This window comes from Bemisia tabaci, chromosome 1 (genome assembly GCF_918797505.1).
Source record: "Bemisia tabaci chromosome 1, PGI_BMITA_v3".
NCBI classification, from domain to species: domain Eukaryota; kingdom Metazoa; phylum Arthropoda; class Insecta; order Hemiptera; family Aleyrodidae; genus Bemisia; species Bemisia tabaci.
Genome location: NC_092793.1, coordinates 40,177,394 through 40,197,904, shown reverse-complemented (window position 1 = coordinate 40,197,904; position 20,511 = coordinate 40,177,394). Strand labels below are relative to the sequence as shown.

Genomic DNA, 20,511 nt, shown 5'->3' with positions numbered 1-20,511 from the left:
TATTCATTGTTTTACTGCGATAATTCATCAAGCAGTCATTCCAAAACGCGTCCTTTTAATTTTAAAGTAATTTTAAGTAAAGTTTAAAATTAAAGTATACCTCATATCGTAATTTTTTAGGGGAAAAATAAAACTAACACTGATAGAAGGGTAAAAATAGGGCCGCGAAGCGGCCCATTGATGGCGCGGAGCGCCTTCAGGGGGTTGGGCCGCGTAGCGGCCAGGGGGCGTAGCCCCCCATAGACGCTATTAGTGCAACGTCACAGAAAAGCGATATATATCGATTTTTTCGCACTGGTAGCATTGAAAGAGGTTATGCCAATGTTATTGTTTGGATCCAATTCGATATAATGGAGAATCCCTATGATGACGTCGCCACTAATAGCGTCTATAGAGAAAAAAAAGGAGGTGTTTGCATCTTGAGTATGGAACGCCGTTAGTGTCAAAACCCTTTTCTTGCGCGCGCGGAATTTTTTCTGGCGCGCGGAATTTTTTTTCGGCGCGCGGAAAGAAAAAACCCGTTTTCGATGAAAATCTCTGAATTTCCGGATTCCGTGCCGGTTTTCGATATATTTGCGCCGTTTGTGTCAAAACTATTTTTGTCGGCGCGCCGCTTCAAATCTGTTCCGCGCGCGGAATTTTCGATATATCGATTCCTGCTCGCCGTTTGTGTCAAAACTATTTTTTCCGGCGCGGCGCTCCAAATCTGTTCCGCGCGCAGAATTTTCGGTACATCGATTCCTGCTTGCCGATCGTGTCGAAAACTGTTTTTTCCGGCGCTGCACCAGAAAATAATTCGAAAAAGTGGCACGCGGAATTATTTTCTGGTGCAGCGCCGGAAAAAACAGTTTTGACACGATCGGCGAGCAGGGATCGATATATCGAGAATTCTGCGCGCGGAACAGATTTGGAGCGCCGCGCCGGAAAAAATAGTTCTGACACAAACGGCGAGCAGGAATCGATATATCGAAAATTCCGCGCGCGGAACAGATTTGAAGCGGCGCGCCGACAAAAATAGTTTTGACACAAACGGCGCAAATATATCGAAAACCGGCGCGGAATCCGGAAATTCAGAGATTTTCATCGAAAACGGGTTTTTTCTTTCCGCGCGCCAGAAAAAATTCCGCGCGCGCAAGAAAAGAGTTTTGACACTAACGGCGTTCCATACTTGAGGATTTGTACCCACCTACGTCATCAATGTAAACAAGACGCTCGTTGAGGGTTATGTTGACGCTGTAAAAACGGACCATAATGTCCGATTTTTTTACTTAAATCAACTCTTTATTTAATTTCAAGCACTTTTTATAGAATGACTTTTTCCCTTAAATTACACCATTTCCAAGAAAATCGACAGGATAAAAACGTCGCTGTACCCAATGACGTCATCAAAGCTATAGATACTCTATGAAAAATTCCAAGATGCCCGAAATGCAAACACCTCCTTTTTTTTCTCTATGGTAGCCCCCTAGTGATTCAATAAAGTCCCAGACGACGTTCCATACTAACCACATGTAGAACCAGTAGAACCAAGGCGGATAAAGAATGGTGGTCGCATTTCGATTTTGGCTGCCATCTTGAAGCGTTGTGACATCAGGAGGGTACGGGTTTTACCGTGCAATCCGAGGTCAGAGACAAGAGACCCTCCACTAGTATCTTTGCGATTGTGGAAGCTTTTACTTTCGGGACTTCAGCATTCTACTGTTGACTTACATGGTTGATGTTTAACAACGTGTTGGCAGTTTCGTTTTGCAAACAAGTCGAAAATGGCCGAAGTTTGCGAGACTTGTTTGGCTCATGACGTCACCCGAAGCTCATCATCGACCATGTAGGTAGGTCAACAGCCGAAATTGAGGTGATGACTGTTGCTCCCTAATAATTGTCCATAAGGAACTGTTGAATCCCCGAAAGTAAAATCTTCCACCTGTCGTCAGAGATGGAAAGTGAAATTTCACAAGGCCCGAATAAATTTCAAAAAAATTGAAATTTGTTGATTTTTCAAAGAAATATTGTTACTAAGCTTCGGAAACGGTTCAGATGATCCTCCTGCTGATGCAGCAGAATATGGCCCACTAATGAGATGCTACACCCAAAGGAGGGGGCACAAGGGGGGTTTTAGAGAAAGTTAGCCCTAACCTAACCTCCAAACCAAATGTAAACAGACATGTACCCAGCAAATCGCGTGGCCGTGGACAAGATTATAAGAACATCACACCCTTTTAGAAACGTTTTACTTTAGTACTTTTATGTTTTCAGAGATGGGAACAACCCAAAAAAAAATGTTTTTACAAATAAAATTAAAGTTACTTAAGTACGTTTGGAATTACTTGATAAAATTCAAGATGATTGAAAACAATCCATTTTTGAAACTGAGATTTCCGACTCTAAAATATATATGTTGGCAGTTTGGCACTGCTGAGAATAATCTTTATAGTATAATTGTTAAATATGTAGGACATTAAGTTGGTTCAGAAATATACCACTAAAAGTGCCGTTTTTTAGCATTACAATTTTTAGCATCAATTTCTCCAACGTTTCTCAAATAAAAGTCCCCCCCCCCCTCATAAAAAAACTAGTATTTTCATGCCGATGCGTGGAGGAAATTGTTCTTGTGGTGGAGCGGAGGCACTCAAGTGTCAATGATGCATTACTTACGAAAATTAAGGACCCATGACTTACATAAGTGACATCTGACATGACACCGAAATCTTCGTGATAAAAAACTGAGCTGCTGGAAGAGTGGGTGGTGAGGTTAGGTTAGGTCAGGGGGGGCTGAAAAATCTCAATATCGAGAATCACCGTTTCTAGGCGTTTCTTGGCCTCTTGAATGTATCCTCAAAAGTTTCAATAAATTTCATGAAATTTCGTGAAATTTCACTCGAATAAATTTCATGAAACTTTCCATCTCTGCCTGTCGTTAGGAGGCCAGTGGAGGGTCTCTTGTCTCTGTCCGAGGTTGAGTCGGCCCCCCCGGCCTCGGCCAGCCCATGTACCCGATGTACCCGTGTGACGTCCAGAGGGTACGAAATGCGACCACCATTCTTTATCCGCCTTGCAGTAGAACCACATGTATTGCATATGCTCAATGCCTCATGTCGAACTGACTGGTGGGTGACAGAAGACAGATTTTTGAGTGGACTCGTCCGATAATGGACTGCGGTAAGTGTACCTGATTAATTATGGTTCGAGTTCTACATTTACAGTAGAATTTACCGAGTTGTATTTGATAGAATTTTCCAACTCAGCACCCACATGTCTGTGCGGACAGAGAGGTTGACCTCATGGTATTTGAGGGTTTTTGCGTTTGGCCCAGATAATTCAGACCAAATTTTCATCTTGAGGTGATTCGTCAAGCTCAAAAGAAGTTGTCGAATTGGCATGCGATGTATCGCATCTTTTAGGTAAAAAGTCTCTGCAGATTTTGCATTTTCAGTAAAAGAAAGAACGATAGCCCCTGCTTATGAGCCTTAAGAATCATTCTAAACTCAAAAATGGGAAAAATTTAGAGAAATGCTTGCAGAATGGTGTTTGGAAGAAAACCTCGCATTCCATACAGCTATCGATTTCTGTATCGAATGCGAGGTTTTTTTAAACTCTATTCTGCTTTCATTTCGCTGAATTTTTCAGATTTTTGGGTTTAGAATGACCCATTAGGCTCTTGCGCAGGGGCTATTGTCCCTTTTTTTGCTGAAAATTCAAAATCTGCCGAGATTTTTGACCCCAAAGATGCGACATATCACATGCCAGTTCGACCACGTCACTTGAGCTTGACGAATCACCTTAAAGCAAAATCTGTCATCAGTGTCAAACTCGCCCCTAATGTAAACAAACACAGGGCGACTTAGTCCGTACATAATCAAAGCAGCCTGTACCTTGTCCGGATGTTCCAGACTCTATTTCCTCACCTTGACAAATGTAATTTCGTCCGGGTCCATCCTATATCCCTTTCGTAAAATCAGATTCATATTAGTTCCAAAATCAAATCTTGTAAAATTTTTTTCTTACCAGTTTTTCTATTTTCTAGAAAAAGTTTTACAAGATTCGATAAAGTATGGCCGACAAAGTTAACGAAAGAAGTGATAGAAATTTGTACTACATTTTGCAATTTGGACATATAGATTCTAGCTCGGTTTAAAAACAACGTATGTGTTATTAGTTTTCCTATGCACGTAAGTGTTTTTCCAGAAGAGCCAAAATTTATAGTTCCAAATTGCAAAATGCAGTCCATTTGTTCCCCTGTTATTCTGTTCATGGTAATTTCAATTGCAATTGCGACAAGATACTCCAGCCTCCTAATGTAAACAAAGCGGCCTGTACCTGCTTGAGATATTTCAGACCCCATCCCTTCGCTTTTCTTCGCCTCGAGACTTCAACAAAAGAACTTCCATCCTCGTCCTTGCAGTCATCAAACCATCCAGCAAACCCTCTGAGTTGTGTTATAACAGCTGAAGAAGCAATGGAAATCTTTTCTATGAAAGGCAACGTAATGTTTTTTCCGTTGGAACTCCATTGATAAGTTGAAGGAGAACTGTCCATTTTAAGGTATAATGATCCATGAATTTTCTTGTTGTTTGGCGTAAAACTAAGTAGAACTCAAGGAAAATGAGGCAAGACTTAACAATTGTTGTGTTCCTGACTTATCCCATACACCTATGCATTCTTTCCTTATTGATACACCTACCTTTCCGCATTATTCCTCTTCCTACGTCACATCACCGGATTCCGCACATTGCACTTTTTATCTAATCACCCTACGTGGAGCCCGGCGTAGTCACCCTCAACCATGACGACTTTCTCTTCATCATTTCTTCAGGACACTAATCTAGTTTTAGAGTTAGTTAAAGTTCAGAGCAGCAGAGAGAGTTCGATTGTACCTCTTGGAGGCCAGGCCTCGGCTGGCTCTTCGACTCCTCACACGTTGAAGTATAGAGTTGATCCCTTATATTTTGGTGTTTCGTCATTTCATCCTCCACCCCTTCGTCTTGGAGCAAGGGCACCCTATAGAGGCCCATCCAAGTAACGTTACACAAGCAAACATGCAAGGGTCATCTGCTGAAAAAATAGAATAAGGTCTAAAATTCCTAAAGAACAACACCAAGAAGTTGCATTGGATCTGCCACCAGCAGCTCTTTTTTAAGGCTCGGATCAAACACTGTAATTAGCTATTAATCCAGCAGCGTAGAGCAAGCAGTTGATTCTCCCCAAGTCAAGATTTTCTTTGTTCTCGAGCATATCTTGTACTTCATTGTTGGTTCGCATGATGATACTCCTTCTTGGGGTTTTGTTGGTTCGAGATGTGGTTGGCGTTGGTTCAGCTTTTCTTAGGTTAATTGAATCATTTCGTCTTGATGGGCGATGTTCATCGTTTGTGGTAGCACCTAGTGTGCTCTCAGTTGTGTGTTGGTCAGTTAGTACCTCTATGATGGCATGAACATCGTCTTTAATTTTCTGGAGTTTTTTCTTGTTCTTGATGTATCTCTGTTGCGTGGCTAGCTCATTAGCGTTGAGATGTAGGCGGATATTAGGGTTTCGTTCCCTCCATAGCTCGTAGGTGGCTTTAATGTTGTGGATGCCTGTGCTTTCCTTAATCAACCAGTGGCACCATATAACTTCTGTGTATTCCTCTTCGCTCCACTGTACACTAGGGATATGGTTGGTGTATTATTTCTAGTGGTAGGGGAGTTTTGATTGTTAATGGTCTTCTGAGTGTCTCTGTTATCCTTTCAGTGCGGTTCAAACTGTACTGCTTGATCTGCGGCTACAGCAGCTATGATTTCTTCAATTTTTACCTCACTTAGTTTTTGATGTTTCTCAACAAATCATCTTTGTGTGGCGAGCTTATTTGCATCAGCAAGCGGGCGTATGTTCGGGTTCCTTTTTCTTTAAAGGTCATAGCTGGCATTTATATTGCAGCTTTCCGTGCTCTCTTTGATGTATCAGTAGCACCATATTATTTCTTTGTATTCTTCTATGGTCCACTTCTTTTGCTCTGTTACTTGCCTAGTCTGGGTGTATGTGTTCTTACCGGCAGGGCTAGTTGTTGATGAGCTTAGGGCCTGTGGCGTTTGCTTCAGCTGATTGTGTTGTTTCGGCGTTCTTTTTCGTGTTCTTACAGGGGCCTGGGTTAATTATTCTGTATTATCATCGGATTGGTCGGTTTTTCCTTTGTTATTTTGTGTTTTTCTTGTTTTAAAATTATCCGTTATCATATCTGTTCCCACGAGTGAGTTGGGGATTTAAGAGAGTCCGCCTGTAACCTCTTTCCGGGTACCTAAGGCTTTATTTACTCTGGGACGGTGCCTGGTATCCCAGGGATCCGTAGGACGACACCAGCTTAAGCGCCCTGGTGCCAAGAGACTCGGTGGGCTCCCCGGGTTGGGCTTTTCATTAAGTATTTCTTAGCACATAGAGTGTGTGTTTCCAGAGTAACTCGGGAAAGGAGGTGCGTCAATACCCCAGACCACAGACAGTCCTCCCTGCAGATTTATTATTACTATTATTGGGTCTTTTTTCACGCCATGGCGGATGAATTTTCGATTGTATGAATTGGTTCACTGGAAGTAATCCATACTTCTAGGGTGAGCTTCAACCAATGACTTTCCTTACAATGTGTGCCGTTTTGAAAAGGACTGTTCTTCGTGATGTCATGCTTCCCTAGGAGTTTTTCAATTTATTTTGCTGCACTTTTTGATATGGCTTCAGTTGCTCCAATGATGGCAGTGATCATTATTTTCTTCATCTTCCGCATTCTTTTTACTTCTATTTCCAAACCTCTATATATCGTAATTCTCTCGGCTTCTTTTTACACAAGTTTGTAATCTGAGGGAACAGCTATGTCAATCAACAGACAGGTGATAAGTCGTTTGTACTTGATGATCAGATCTGGCTTGTTTTATTGTAGCGGTGTGTCTGGACTTGCATGTTCCATATAATTGTGACATCCTCAGACTGCACAACGAATTCTGGCTCATGTTCAAACCATTTTTCGACTACTTTGATGTTGTAGTGTCTGCAGATATTCTAGTGCTGATGGCTTGCCGTGGCATCATGTCGCTCAATGTATTCTTTCTTTGCTAGGATCGGATGTGGAGATTAGATGTTGGATTGTTTCCGACTCGGTTTTCCAAAGTCTGCATTTTGGATCATGTGATATTCTAAGTATCTTCATTTTAAGGTAATTTGTGGCGATGCCCATGTCCTGGCACGATGTAATCAGCGCTTCGGTTTCTCTCTTTAGATCTCCGTTTTTGAGCCATTTCCTTGTTAATTCTTTGTCGATGTGCGGCTTTTCTGTTTCTTTAAGGAATTGGCCATGCATTTTCTTTTCGTCCCAGTTATTCTTTTTTCATTCCCAGAGTCTAGTTTTGGTGTTTTCCTTAGCCTGTTTTACTCTTTCGGTGTCACTTTTGGTTTTGTCGATGTTCTCAATTTACTCAGGAGCGTGGAGGTCTGTCAGCATGTTCTTGATCTTCTTTTTCTCATGATTATTATTATCATTATTATTATACTAGGGGGCTACGCGGCCCAACCCCCTGAAGGCGCTCCGCGCCATCAATGGCGGCCCTATTTTTACTCTCCTATCAGTGTTAGTTTTATTTTTCCCCTAAAAAATTACGATATAAGGTATACTTTAATTTTAAACTTTCCGTAAAATTACTTTAAAATTAAAAGGACGCGTTTTGGAATGACTGCTTGATGAAATATTGCAGTAAAACGATGAACAATGATAGTCAGGTAAAAATTAAGGTCTCATGAGTCAGGGATCGAACCCACGCCGAGTTTAAAGTGGACGCATTCGACGTCTCAGACGACTCGGCCACCGCTCGGCATGTGGTATCCGGCGCGAATCTTGTGTAGATAAGTGTAGAGCTGATGCGCAGGCTACACAGCTACTGCGCAACCTCCTCGACCACTGCGCATCCTCCCGCGCATAGCGGTAGCAGTACCGGAGCATCCTGTAAACTCACTGACTTTTATAACGTGATTTTAAAAAAAACCTGGGTCCTTTTTCCTAAATCTGATTACAGCGGGCTCATCTAGGGCCTATTACCTGTCGATTTAAGCAAAAATCATGGAAATCAACGCTCGTACGCTCGTGGTAGAACGCTCAAACGAACTATGACAAAAAGTGTAAATTTACATTGTTCAAATGGGAGAATTCGCAACTTTACCACGTAATATAAAAAAACCTGGGCCATATTTTGAAAATCTGAAAAGAGTTGGCTTATCTAAAGATAATTGCCCGTCGATAGCCGCAAAAATCATGAAAATCGGCCCGGTAGAACGCTGGAACTGAGCGTCACCAGTTTTGCAAAATTAGGAGGTCTTGGAGCTTATAGTATAGATTATATTTACTACTCCTAAGAAATGCAGACGTCGAAGGGAAACTATGCCCAAGTGCCCGAGTTTGCGGAACCATTGATTTGATTTTAATATTTTGATGCAACCATCGTATTCTATGTAGAAATTTGACATGCATTCAAGGGGTTCTTTTTCTAAGTTGTATCTTCTATATGGTGTCTTTCTTCTTTCTACTTTTACCTTGCTGCAAGGAAGGGGGAAACGAATAACTACCAGCAATTCTGACGTGAGTCAGAACGTTTATTGACGGTAACTCGGAAGATAATGGAGCAATTTGCAGGTAAAGTCTCCTTCTATCTTGTTCCTAGATATCTCCACTACATGATTCATGTATTCTCTCAAATTATTTGAAGTCTGTCAATACGCTGTACGTTTTTCTTTTCCAGGTTTGCTGAAACAATTTGTTGCCAAAACAACAAACTTTGATGAGAAATGTTGTCTTGGGCTCCAGATATTCTCTTTACAGGGGGTTTCAATACCTCGGAAAGAAGAAATAGTATTTTACTGGATCACTGAAGGAATTAAGAACGAAAACAAAAATGACTCTGAAATTCTGCTTCTGTTGGATGTGTTGAAAGATTGCTGCTTAAATGAACAGTCCAAAAGTTTAGCCTATGGATGGCTATCACCAAGTTTGACCAACTCCATTATAAAGGTAATGCATGCAAAAGGTTAATAATTATAGCAGGAATACAGTTGTGAAAATGAAAGACAGATCTCAGGTGATTTTAGAATTAGATGTACAAGAGGCACTTTAGTTTGTTTCACGTAAGCTGAGACTTTTTATTCGGCATTAAAATCCGTAAATGGCAACGCATCAGTCCCGAACGCGGTGACCTGACCGCTCGCCGGCCACCCTCTTTTGTTCAGCGACGAGAGGCCGGCAACCCGTCCATTGTGAGGGTAGGAACAATGGGCACCCTTCATCCCTCCTTAATGAGCCCTAGTACCCGGACCCAATTTTCTTTCTCGTTGAAAAATTAAACTTTTAGCGTGAAAATTCAGGTCCAGGGGGAAATTTTGATGAGAATGAACTAAAATTTCATTCGATTATCTTAATTCTTTAATTTCATCGAACCAAATCGCGACCAACCACAAGAGCCGTATATCGGGTAAAAATTAAGATAATCGGATGGAATTTTAGTTCATTCTCATCAAAATTTCCCGCTGGACCTGAATTTTCACGCTAAAAGTTTAATTTTTCAACGAGAAAGAAAATTGGGTCCAGGTACTAGGGCTCATTAAGGAGGGATGAAGGGTCCCCATTGTTCCTACCCTCACAATGGACGGGTTGCCGGCCTCTCGTCGCTGAACAAAAGAGGGTGGCCGGCGAGCGGTCAGGTCACCGCGTTCGGGACTGATGCGTTGCCATTTACGGATTTTAATGCCGAATAAAAAGTCTCAGCTTACGTGAAACAGACTATAGAATTTTAGTGGCCACTGGACCACTGTGACCACTGGAGGGGTTAAAAAGTTGAGCTCTACAGCCCATGTTTTCTCACCAAGATTCTACAGGGTGAGCGAAAAGTCCCCGACCCCCCCCTCTAACTTTTGAACGAATTGAGCTAGGGAAATGAAACTTTGGGAATGTTCCTATCTCAAAGGGGACCATCTTTTGGGGGGGTCAAACTTTTGGTCCCCCCCTCAGGGGGGGACGGGGGCCCCCCAACTTTTTTTTTTCAAATGGCAACCCCTATCTTGTGATACCTCATTCGAAAGAGCATAAAAAACTAAGAACTTTGGCGCAAACCGCAGATCAATATCTTAATTTTTGACCGAGTTATGATAGGTCAAAGGTCAAATTTGACCTATTTTCCAAAAATCATAACTCCGGTTCAAATTATCGTAAAGAAAAAAATAAAACGGGAAAATTTACCAAATTGTGTCCGCTTTTAAGTAAAAATTGCAAAAATTACTTCGATTTAATTTTAAGGGGGGGCTCGGACCCCCAAATACGCCAATTCAAAGGTCATTCAATTTTCCCGCAAAATAAGCCAATTTCCCCTGGATTTGCCTCCTCATTATCTCAGTAAGGTCAAAATCAGTTCAACATTACGTTGGCAAGTCCCCAAATTTCGGCAAAAGTTAAAAAAAATTATATTTAAGGTAATTAAATTTGACCGTTTAAATATAATTTTTTTTAACTTTTGCCGAAATTTGGGGACTTGCCAACGTAATGTTGAACTGATTTTGACCTTACTGAGATAATGAGGAGGCAAATCCAGGGGAAATTGGCTTATTTTGCGGGAAAATTGAATGACCTTTGAATTGGCGTATTTGGGGGTCCGAGCCCCCCCTTAAAATTAAATCGAAGTAATTTTTGCAATTTTTACTTAAAAGCGGACACAATTTGGTAAATTTTCCCGTTTTATTTTTTTCTTTACGATAATTTGAACCGGAGTTATGATTTTTGGAAAATAGGTCAAATTTGACCTTTGACCTATCATAACTCGGTCAAAAATTAAGATATTGATCTGCGGTTTGCGCCAAAGTTCTTAGTTTTTTATGCTCTTTCGAATGAGGTATCACAAGATAGGGGTTGCCATTTGAAAAAAAAAAGTTGGGGGGCCCCCGTCCCCCCCTGAGGGGGGGACCAAAAGTTTGACCCCCCCCAAAAGATGGTCCCCTTTGAGATAGGAACATTCCCAAAGTTTCATTTCCCTAGCTCAATTCGTTCAAAAGTTAGAGGGGGGGTCGGGGACTTTTCGCTCACCCTGTATGTTAAACACGTGGAAAACTTCTTAAATTACCCTATTAGTGTAAAATAAGCGTTTGTAATTCAACAGTAAGCAGTAAATTCGAACTTCCTGTTCGCGAAAAAGCCATAATCAACGAAGTCCAAATTAGGCATTGAAATCAAAGTGTGCTTTTGGCAAATAACTGAATCTTGGGTTCATCTATATCCCCTTCCTCCTCTGATACAAAGTACCTACCTTTCATCCTCTTAAAAAAAGAAAAGATAGTACAGAGAACAGTACTCTATTGTAAAGTATATAGAGATTGGTTTGGAGATTAGATTTAACTCAAGTTAACACTGATTACACTGACGCGTAGACACTGATTATTTTTTTTATTTTTTTTTTTGTATTTTTATTTCTTGATTTTAATTTTTTTATTTTTATTTTTTATTTTTATTTTCTTTATTTTTTATTTTAATTTTTTTTATTTTAATTTGTTATTATTTTTTATTCTTATTTTTTATTATTTTTGTATTTTTATTTTTTTATTTTTTTTTTATTTTTATTTCTTTATTTTAATTGTTGTATTTTTATTTTTATTTTTGTATTTTTATTTTTTTTTCTCAGCTATCAACCTTGTTTCTTTTTCTTTTCAGGCCTTGTCAAAACTCTTTGAGAACCGTCCCTGTCATGCAGAAAAATACACTACTTTATTGTTCTCTTTATTGGAGAATCCTCATTTCGATCGATATCTCCTAAGTCATGTAGAATTTTATGTGGATCTTATGGCATCATACATAAATTCATTATTGAAATCTGAGCATGGAGCAGTATTTGAACTAATAGACTTTTTCTTGAACACTCTTCACCACCTAACAAACATGAAAGATCTAACTTTTTCAAAGCACAAGTTCGAAGTGGAATCCATCAAAAGATTGTATATACCATTAGTCTGTTTGTATGAGAGAATTTCACTTACAGAGAAAAGTCAGAAACAACCCATTGCTTATGAACGGTTACTAAATTGTATCAGCCAGGTATGTTTTTATGTTATTTGTGTGCTATTAATTTCAAAATTGAAGGAGTAAATCTTATCTCAAGGAGGTGGGAAGTACATACTTTGTTTGCTTTCCATATTCCTCCCTCCCCTCCCCCCCCCCCATTATTAGATACTCTTTCCAGTCCGACGAGTCTCATTTAATAGGAGCTTCGAAAAATTTAATTTCAATTCATGAGAGCTCCAGCTGTATCTGTCTTGTGTTTTCTCAGTATTTTTAGAGTCTCCACATTGTTTTTTTAGGAATTTTTGTTCGTTCAAAATATTCTTTCTTTGATGAGAGTGCACATGTGGCATATTGTGCTTTCACTGTAATGTGCGTTGCCCAAATCGTGTTCTACGTGAAATTTTGAAGAGGAAACATATATCAGGATCAGCCATTCTGAACGCGCTTTGCGCGTCTGTCACAGCTAGCCAAGGGGCTGCGCCCCCTGATATCCTGGTCATTTGCTACGCGAGTGAAATTTGGATAAATTTTTCTAATCAGTTGGACATTTGATCAGTATGATGACATTTTGAAGTCAGAGTCAAGAGATTTGAGAGAGAGAGAGAGAGAGAGAGGAGAGAGAGAGTGAGTGAGAGAGTTTTGAGTGAGAGTTTTTCATGAGTCATTTTGGAGACTCTCAAGACAAAAATGATTTTGTCACAGAATCTTGTTACCAGAGCGTGCCATCACTTGCATATTAATAAATATGTGAAGATGAGGCAATGATGATCCCCATGATGATGGGGATCGATCATTTCTTCAAAAACGCATTTGACCGGGACGTTAGTCCCATCGGGTGGAGGGAAGTGACAACCGTGGATCTCCATCCGTGATTTAACTTGCTGAAGTAGTAAAAGTTCATCTTTACTTCTTAAGAAGATTATCGGTGGCGTAGGGATCTAAAAACTGCTCAACGATAGTATAGTTCGAGTTCCAAATACCTATGAGCCCACTTATGTTGTTTTTTTTTTTTTGTTTTTTTTTCTTTCATTGCATATTTTCTCTGATGTTTTTGTTTTATGCTCTCTGATTGCATAAGTAATTGTATCCTCATTTCATTTCCTTTCCTTTTTTTTTCCTTTTTTGTAGCATCTGTGTCCATTTACAATTATTATTTTAAAAGGGCTTTGCCCCAGTATACATTTGATGCTTCAAAGGGAATCAATTTGTTTTAATGACATTTCTGGCTAAATCATGGGTTTTCCCAAGAAGGCAGCCTCTGTCCCTCTCAGACTCTACTGTTGCCAGATAAGTTTCTTTTTCAGCACTTTTCCCTATTCAAATCCATGTAAAATATTCACATTTATCGCATTATCTGGCAACGTCTCGAGTGAAATAGAAAAAGGTGGAATGGACCATTAGACAAGGTACGAATTCAAGCAATCTGATTCATGTTTCTTAACCAGAATTTCATGTAAAACACGATTCACACAACAAAAATTACTGAAACCAACTCTTAACGAAGATTTTGACGTTTTTATTACACACTGGTTACGAGGAATTTGAACTGCACACTGACAAGAAACTCAAAGCTCTACATGAGTCAAATCACGCACTACAACCGTTTCAGTAAGTTTCTCAATCGAGCAATGTTCATTTCCCACAATGAGTTGTTCAAACTATAAGCAATTTGCTATAGCTGAGCCAAAGTGTCAAGATCGAGGTTGCCAGATTTTTATATCGCAGAGACTGTCATGATAACGTTTAGCGAGCGATGTGAATCACGGGGAGCATTGAGTTTTCATGAGCGGATGGCTTGAATTCACGGATTAAGAATCATTATATATCTTCGTCGTGTATTGATTTCGGCAATTTTCGTTGTGCGCATCGTGTTCTACGTGACATTTTGGTTAAGACACATGTGTTAGGATGCTGAAATTTGTACCTTGTCTAGTGGTCCATTAACTGAAAATCTGAATGCTTCGAAGTGTATAATAATGATTCTCAAATTCGTACCTTATCTGATGGTCTATTGCCAACATGAATGCCTTGTTCCACTTCATGTAGAGATGTGTGAATGCTGATGCAATTTTAACATTGCAGCGTCTCTACATGCAAATTTTGCGAGACCCCTGAACCTCAGCATTTGAGGCTTCAACTTACTTCATCCTATCTTATTTATTCTTAGAGTGAACTTGTGTTAGTGAGGTGGTTTTCTTGAGGCACTTTGAGAAAAAAATGTTTAACGCAACAATCTCACTCTTGACTACTCATTGAATTTCCTTTGTCTTCTTTCTTTTCCAGATTATGTTTTCGGACTATTCGAATTCCGTTACTTTATCCACTCATCTCAAGAAGTATATTGAAAGTGATGTAGAACAAGAGGACGAAGACCATCAGCTTTCTATTCTCTTTAAAACTTTAAAATTCAATGCTCAAAGTACGGTAGAAAGTGGTTGGACTTTGTTCCTTACTATTTTTATTGAGCTCCCTGAAGTAAAAAAATTGAAGATTAGCGACATCCTTGATGTGTGTATTGTAACTTCCTCATTCATTAAAAAGCCAGCTTTTGATGATAGCACTCCAGCCATATCTATAGAATCTTACATTGCAGTTTACAAAAACATCTTAAATATCCTTTCCGAGTGCCAGATCATTGGCGTCACCTCTGGGCAAATATCTGGCTTTAGCTCTTGGCTTAGCAAGCTTCTTAAGCATCTATTTAAATCCATAGATAAAACGACATCACCTGAAAAGTTAAAGCTTCTGAACACTGTTTTCTCATTATATCCTACTTGCATCGATGACAGCTTACACACATTTGTGGAAGTTATTGCTTTAAGACAAAAGGATGATAAAAATATTGAGTTTTTATATGTTCAGTTGTTAGAACAAGTGCTTCAAAATTTTCGCAAGTCGCATAGAATCCCAAAATTTATTTTCCAGTTTTTAATGTTCACCACCAATGCTCTTTCAACTGAATGTAATTTTAAAATGAGATCTGTAACACTGCAACATGTGTTGCCACCAGCGTTTATTTCAAAATTTTGTGTCACTCTGGGTATGCTACAAAGTACCTCAACATCTGCTGCATTGGACAAGCTTTACTTTTTCCTCGATAAATTCGTCATTTCCTTGCAAGATTCCCAGTCCCAAATCGGTACGTTTTGCTTTCACTGTACTAATGGTTGTTTAAACTTAAATAAGGGTTGATAGTAGCACTGTCATTCTCTTTTAACTCATTTCTCTGCATTGGATCAGACTTTAAGGAGCACTGGTTTCATCATGCATAAAAAGAAGCACAGCATTTTAAATTTTGGTTACCTAATCATTTTTTTGGTACATTTTTACAAAATGATGTCATATTATCGCTGGTAATGATAAAAACCCGATTTTCCCACGCTGAAAATCCCAAGAATACGCGATTTGCGGGAAGAGGCGCTGGCGCTTGAGCAGAACGCCGGACAAAGCTATGACTTCTTTTTTCACAGACCGGTGATTTTCTTGAGTGGTTGCATTCTAGAAGATCTAATTAATTCTGATCTCCAGGCAACCGTCAGCTGTATTCTATGCCTAGATTTTTAGTTTTAAAAAAAACTAGGTCAAAATTAAGTTATTGACAACATCAGCCCAAAAATCTCAGTGATCTGCTAAAAGTTTTGAAAACTAAAGTTTCACTGTGGTGTATTATCAGGGGAGCAATTTTTTATCTATTAACCACGCAAGTCAAAGTTTGTTGTGAGGCAGAAATATTTTTTGCTGACAGTACACATATAACATCGATTCTTTCATTTATTAGCAATTTTCACGAATATTGAGTCGATGTAAATAAAAGTGCCAATAAATATAGATCGTGACTTGCACAAATACTCCGAGGGTCTTGTGCAAGTCTGGAATTATTTTTTAAATTTCTGCAGAAACCGTGAAAGAGTTAAAGTAGGAGTTATATCAATTTAAGGTCAAGTCAACTATGGTGTGAAGTGAATTTTGCTCGATACTGTACAAGACATTACCTTGAGTGAACTTCATTTTCATCCTTTCATGACTACATGTACGCCAACCTCACACTTCACTCCAAAATTTCTGACAATGTGACTTCTTCTCTTCTTATACTTTTTTTCCATACATATATACCTATATAACAGTGAAGTTAAACTTAAAAAGTTTATGGATTAAATAATGATCAGATCACATAAAAAATTCTACAAAGCCAGCGCCCAATCTTTGAAATCTGTACAGTTTTCTTTGTAATTGGCATGGAAAATCAATGCTAACTACGAAATCCTATGGCAGTTGGTCTAAAATAAAGCCGGTAATCCGAAAATGAGACATTATTTTTGAATCTTGAGAGACTGATGCCTGGAGGGGTTCAACTTCTAGATGCATGTTGATTAGAAAGATAAATGTCTTGCTTTGGCTCGGGGAATCACCTTGTAAAATACTAGTGTTTAATCCTAGCCCTCTCCTTATACATCAAAACTTACGTTTCTCTTGACTCAATTTGATGCTTATTTTTGCTCCCTTTTATCTAGACGATAATCATATACTGTTGGGTGAAATTCTCTGTGAAGTATACTGCTGTATCCTGACAGGTACTCGATTGGCAGATCAGAATGTGCCGGAGATTTTGCGCCAAAGTCACCAGGAGAAAATAAATGACATTGCAAGACTTCTCTCTAATTTTGGAAAGGCTCTTCTCAGCAAAAAGCATGTAAGAGATTACCTCACCTATTGCATGAAATGTGGCAGACAGATCGATGAATTTCTCTAGTTCCCGGAGAGGAGAATTCCGCTCCCCTCTGTCAAAGTTTTCTGTGTGAACCCCAACTCATGATGTGCTTTTATTCTGCTCAATCTGTGAAATCAGAAAAAATATTAATTTGCTCAGTTCGTCTATTTTTTAGCGGGATACTTACAGTGTTTACAAAATGTGTTCATATTTGCTGAATTCAGTGCTGAGCAAGCACAACTACTATCAGTTTATTATTACACTACTCTTTTTTTTATGAGTAATCTATATTATACAGCTACAAGCAAAATCTTGGAAGCACTATTTCTGACGAACTGCCGGACCGATAAGGATGATCTTTACATGTATGTCATCTGTAGTAGATGTAGATGTGCAAAAAATTATGAAACCCCGAACTTTTAATGTTGTAGAGCTTTTAAAGCTCATGTCACTTAAGTCCAATGTCAATAGCGTGAGAGATATGTCGTTTCCGCTAGACACGTCAAGGTGTGGGATTCTACCCGATTGACTCGAATAAACAATAAAACAATGGATAAGCTCGTGAAGGGCTCCTCATTCGAAGAGTTGAGGAACAGTGCATCGCTCAGGGCTCAAGGTTCAAGGTCCAAGGTACAAGGTTTAGCTCAATTTTTCCGGCATTCTTTCGGCTTCGATTTGTGGCATTGGTCAATTTACTTGATTGCTGAATTTCTATTAATATTTACAGCAGATAAACAGCAGATACAAAGTGAGAAGGCAGGCGCTGCGTCGCGTCGGGACGGACCAAATATTATTAACTCTTAGCGGTCGAAATTGATTTTTTTTTAAAATTAAGTTATGTTTAAAAATAACATAGTAAATGGAAATTTCTCCAGTAAGTGGACTGTGAAATTATGTACATCCAGCTATTCCTCATCATTTACAAATCTGAGTGTTACGTCAAAAATTTTGAAATTGACGCAGCTTGAACAAAAAATGGTGTATTAAAATGGAAGAACATTTTTGCCTATACATATGCGTATAGGGCCCGCGAAGCGGGCCTGAGGGCGCGAAGCGCCCTCCCAGGGGTTGGGCCGCGTAGCGGTCAGGGCAGGGCCCCTAGTAATCCATATCATTGATGAACCGCATGCATGGTTTGAAGACTTCTTCAGAAGATCTCACCTTGGTGCATGAGTTGATACGATTCGTGACTCTGGCAGTGGGTAGGTTGTCTAGTGACCAGGTAAACCGAGAAAGTCAAGATAAGAATTGCGTAACCAGGAGAGTCATGCAATCTTCTGCAATAATGTCTTTTGGCATAACTGTATGAAACTTCAATTTGTAACCTCTCTAACCCTCTCACCCAGCCAGTAGTGGGTTTTCCTATTAGAAATTCGAGCTCCTGCCGAACCGCATGGGTATCTTCCCCTAAGCCATGTTGAATTTTCCGATTCTTTTGACTAGGAAAGAAATTTCAAAGAGAATCAGGTAAAGTCAGGAGGTTGGAAAATCTAAGGGTCAGGGAAAACCTGGAAGTCAGGGAGAAGGGATAGAAAGTCATGCTGTAGTTGACTTGAAAAACGGCGGCTGAGGGGTGGAGTCAGGTGAGTGCCTAGCCCATATCTATCATTCAAGGGTCGAAACGTAGGTGTATTGGAACATTCAAAGGCCCGAAGCTCACCAAAACCAATCAACCCTAAGACAAAAGATAGAACCGCTCACCTGACTTCGCCCCTCAGCTGCTTTTTTTCGTAATGTAGACTATAGATACCCTGGTGAGAAACTTGATAAAGGTTTATTTTCTCGCCTTTTTTCTTGCAAATAACAGGACTGTTCCAATAGTAAGTTATCCTTTTCTATTTCTCCTCAAGAATTACGACTGGAACAAATCTCTGAAACTGTGTTTATGGGGTGTTTTCAGCTTTTCAACGAGTTATAGTTCTTAGAATTACTATCAGCGGTTGCCAACATATTGAGGTTTTTCCACTTGTACCTCTTCATTCTGCGGGTCAAGGTGTTTCTTACTTTTTGAATTTTCGAATTCTATGGAGGTCCTGGTCTTGAAAGTTGATGTGTGGATAGATTAGAAGCCTCGTAAAAAATTAAGCACGATTTTTACCTGGTGCTCAAACGACTTAAGTGACACAGGTTGAAATTTGACGTTTCTAGATAAAATAACACTGCTTTCCCATGGAAAACGCCGAGTTAAGGGCCTCAAGGGTCCGTTTGGTCGTATGTGCAATATAAATGCTGTAAAACACCCTAGAATGGCGCGCGCAATGAGATACACTAGGAACAAAGCGAGCAAAGCCGCGCCGTAGCGCAACGCGCGCGCGTCCTCTCCACTGCTTATACGACATGCCGCACGCACGGACCAAGCTTAAGCGGGCCCGAAATTCCCGTCTGTTGCAACGCATCAATATGAACTGATCTGGATCCAATATGACGCTAAAAAACAGTTGGAGTATAAAAATACATCAAAAAGACAAATTTTCCTAGTAAAGTATTGGATATATGAGGGAAAATCAATTTCAACAAATGAAACAATTCAAAGTTAATTGACTAAAAAAAAAAAATTCATCAGTTTACTTAAATATTTAGACCCTCAAAATGTTTATCAGACATTTTTTGGATTTTTGTATGGGTTTGTTGATTTTGTCTGCGACTTCTAAGAGAGGCTTCTAATCCATCCACACATCAACTTTTAAGACCAGGACCTCCATAGAATTCGAAAATTTAAAAAATAAGAAACACCCTACGGCGGGTCAAAGTTATCGCACTGTTGAATTCGCAAAGAAAATTCTTGTCAGCACGTAAGATCATAGTAACAGTGTTTTAGGATGTTGATGGAATATTATTGGATGAGCATTTGCTTCACCGTGAGACAAAACATGCTGAAAAATATTGCGAAGTTCGGGAAAAACGTAAAACATGGATCAAGCGGAAACGGCCTGGACACTTGACGCAACAAGTCTCAGTGCTGAACAATAACACATGATGAAGCAGATACTCGAGCTTGATTAAACAATGAAAAATTTTCCCCTACCCTCCTTATTCTCCTGATCTCGCACTCAATTCTGTTTACACTACTCAAGTTGGACTTCGGCGGTAAGCACTTTACCAATGATGAAGAAGTCAAAAATGCTGTTGATTTATGGCTTCAAAGTCTGACGATTGAGTTCTATACAGAGAGAATAAAAAAGCTGGCATCGAAATATTTTAGGTGCTTAAACATTGGAGGAGATTATGTCAAAAAATAAGGAAAGCTTATGTAGCTTATGTGTGTCTTTCAATTAAACTTACTTTTACCGAGCGAATAATGTCTGCTCCAATAATGCAATTATCTGTAGGTATCTGCAGAGCGAAGAGGTGCATGCCGGACAACCTCTTTATCTTGGCAGCCGCTGATAAAAATTTAAAGAGCTATAGCTTGTTGAAAAGCTGAAAACATTTCCTATAAACCCGTCTTCACAGATTTGTTCCAGCTGTAATCCTCTCGGAGAAATAAAATGGGGAAACCTACTTTGGGAACAGCCTTCGTATAAGGAGAACTAAAACTCATTTTTTAATATTTTCTTCTACTTCTTCAAATAGTCAGAGATAACTCATTTCAATGAGAATCCAATTACTAAAATTAGAAGATCTCCGTAAAATCTACAATTAAATTGACAAACACTTCACAGCTGTGAGGTAGCTAATCAAGCGCTGGTCTGCGATTTTCTCACTGATTCTTGATAGTCAACTCTTTCTAAAATGCAGCAGGTTTTAAAATCACATCGGTGGC

The 20,511-nt window shown here is 39.5% G+C and overlaps 1 protein-coding gene across 4 annotated transcripts in view; it reads left to right on the top strand.

Annotated features, from left to right (window-relative positions):
• Window positions 1–2,966: 2,966 nt before the first annotated feature.
• LOC109037065 (uncharacterized) overlaps window positions 2,967–20,511 on the top strand; it is a 108,355-nt gene continuing 90,810 nt past the window's right edge. The window contains exons 1-5 of one of the 4 annotated variants that reach the window (XM_072300970.1): window positions 2,967–3,156; window positions 8,745–9,013; window positions 11,693–12,073; window positions 14,324–15,179; window positions 16,552–16,730. In XM_072300970.1, coding sequence (XP_072157071.1) covers window positions 3,147–3,156; window positions 8,745–9,013; window positions 11,693–12,073; window positions 14,324–15,179; window positions 16,552–16,730 — 1,695 coding nt within the window. In that variant the 5' untranslated portion in view covers window positions 2,967–3,146. Of the gene's footprint in view, window positions 3,157–8,744; window positions 9,014–11,692; window positions 12,074–13,165; window positions 13,649–14,323; window positions 15,180–16,551; window positions 16,731–20,511 lie in introns of those variants that run through there. The other 3 variants (XM_072300979.1, XM_072300962.1, XM_072300982.1) reach the window with 3 other exon arrangements.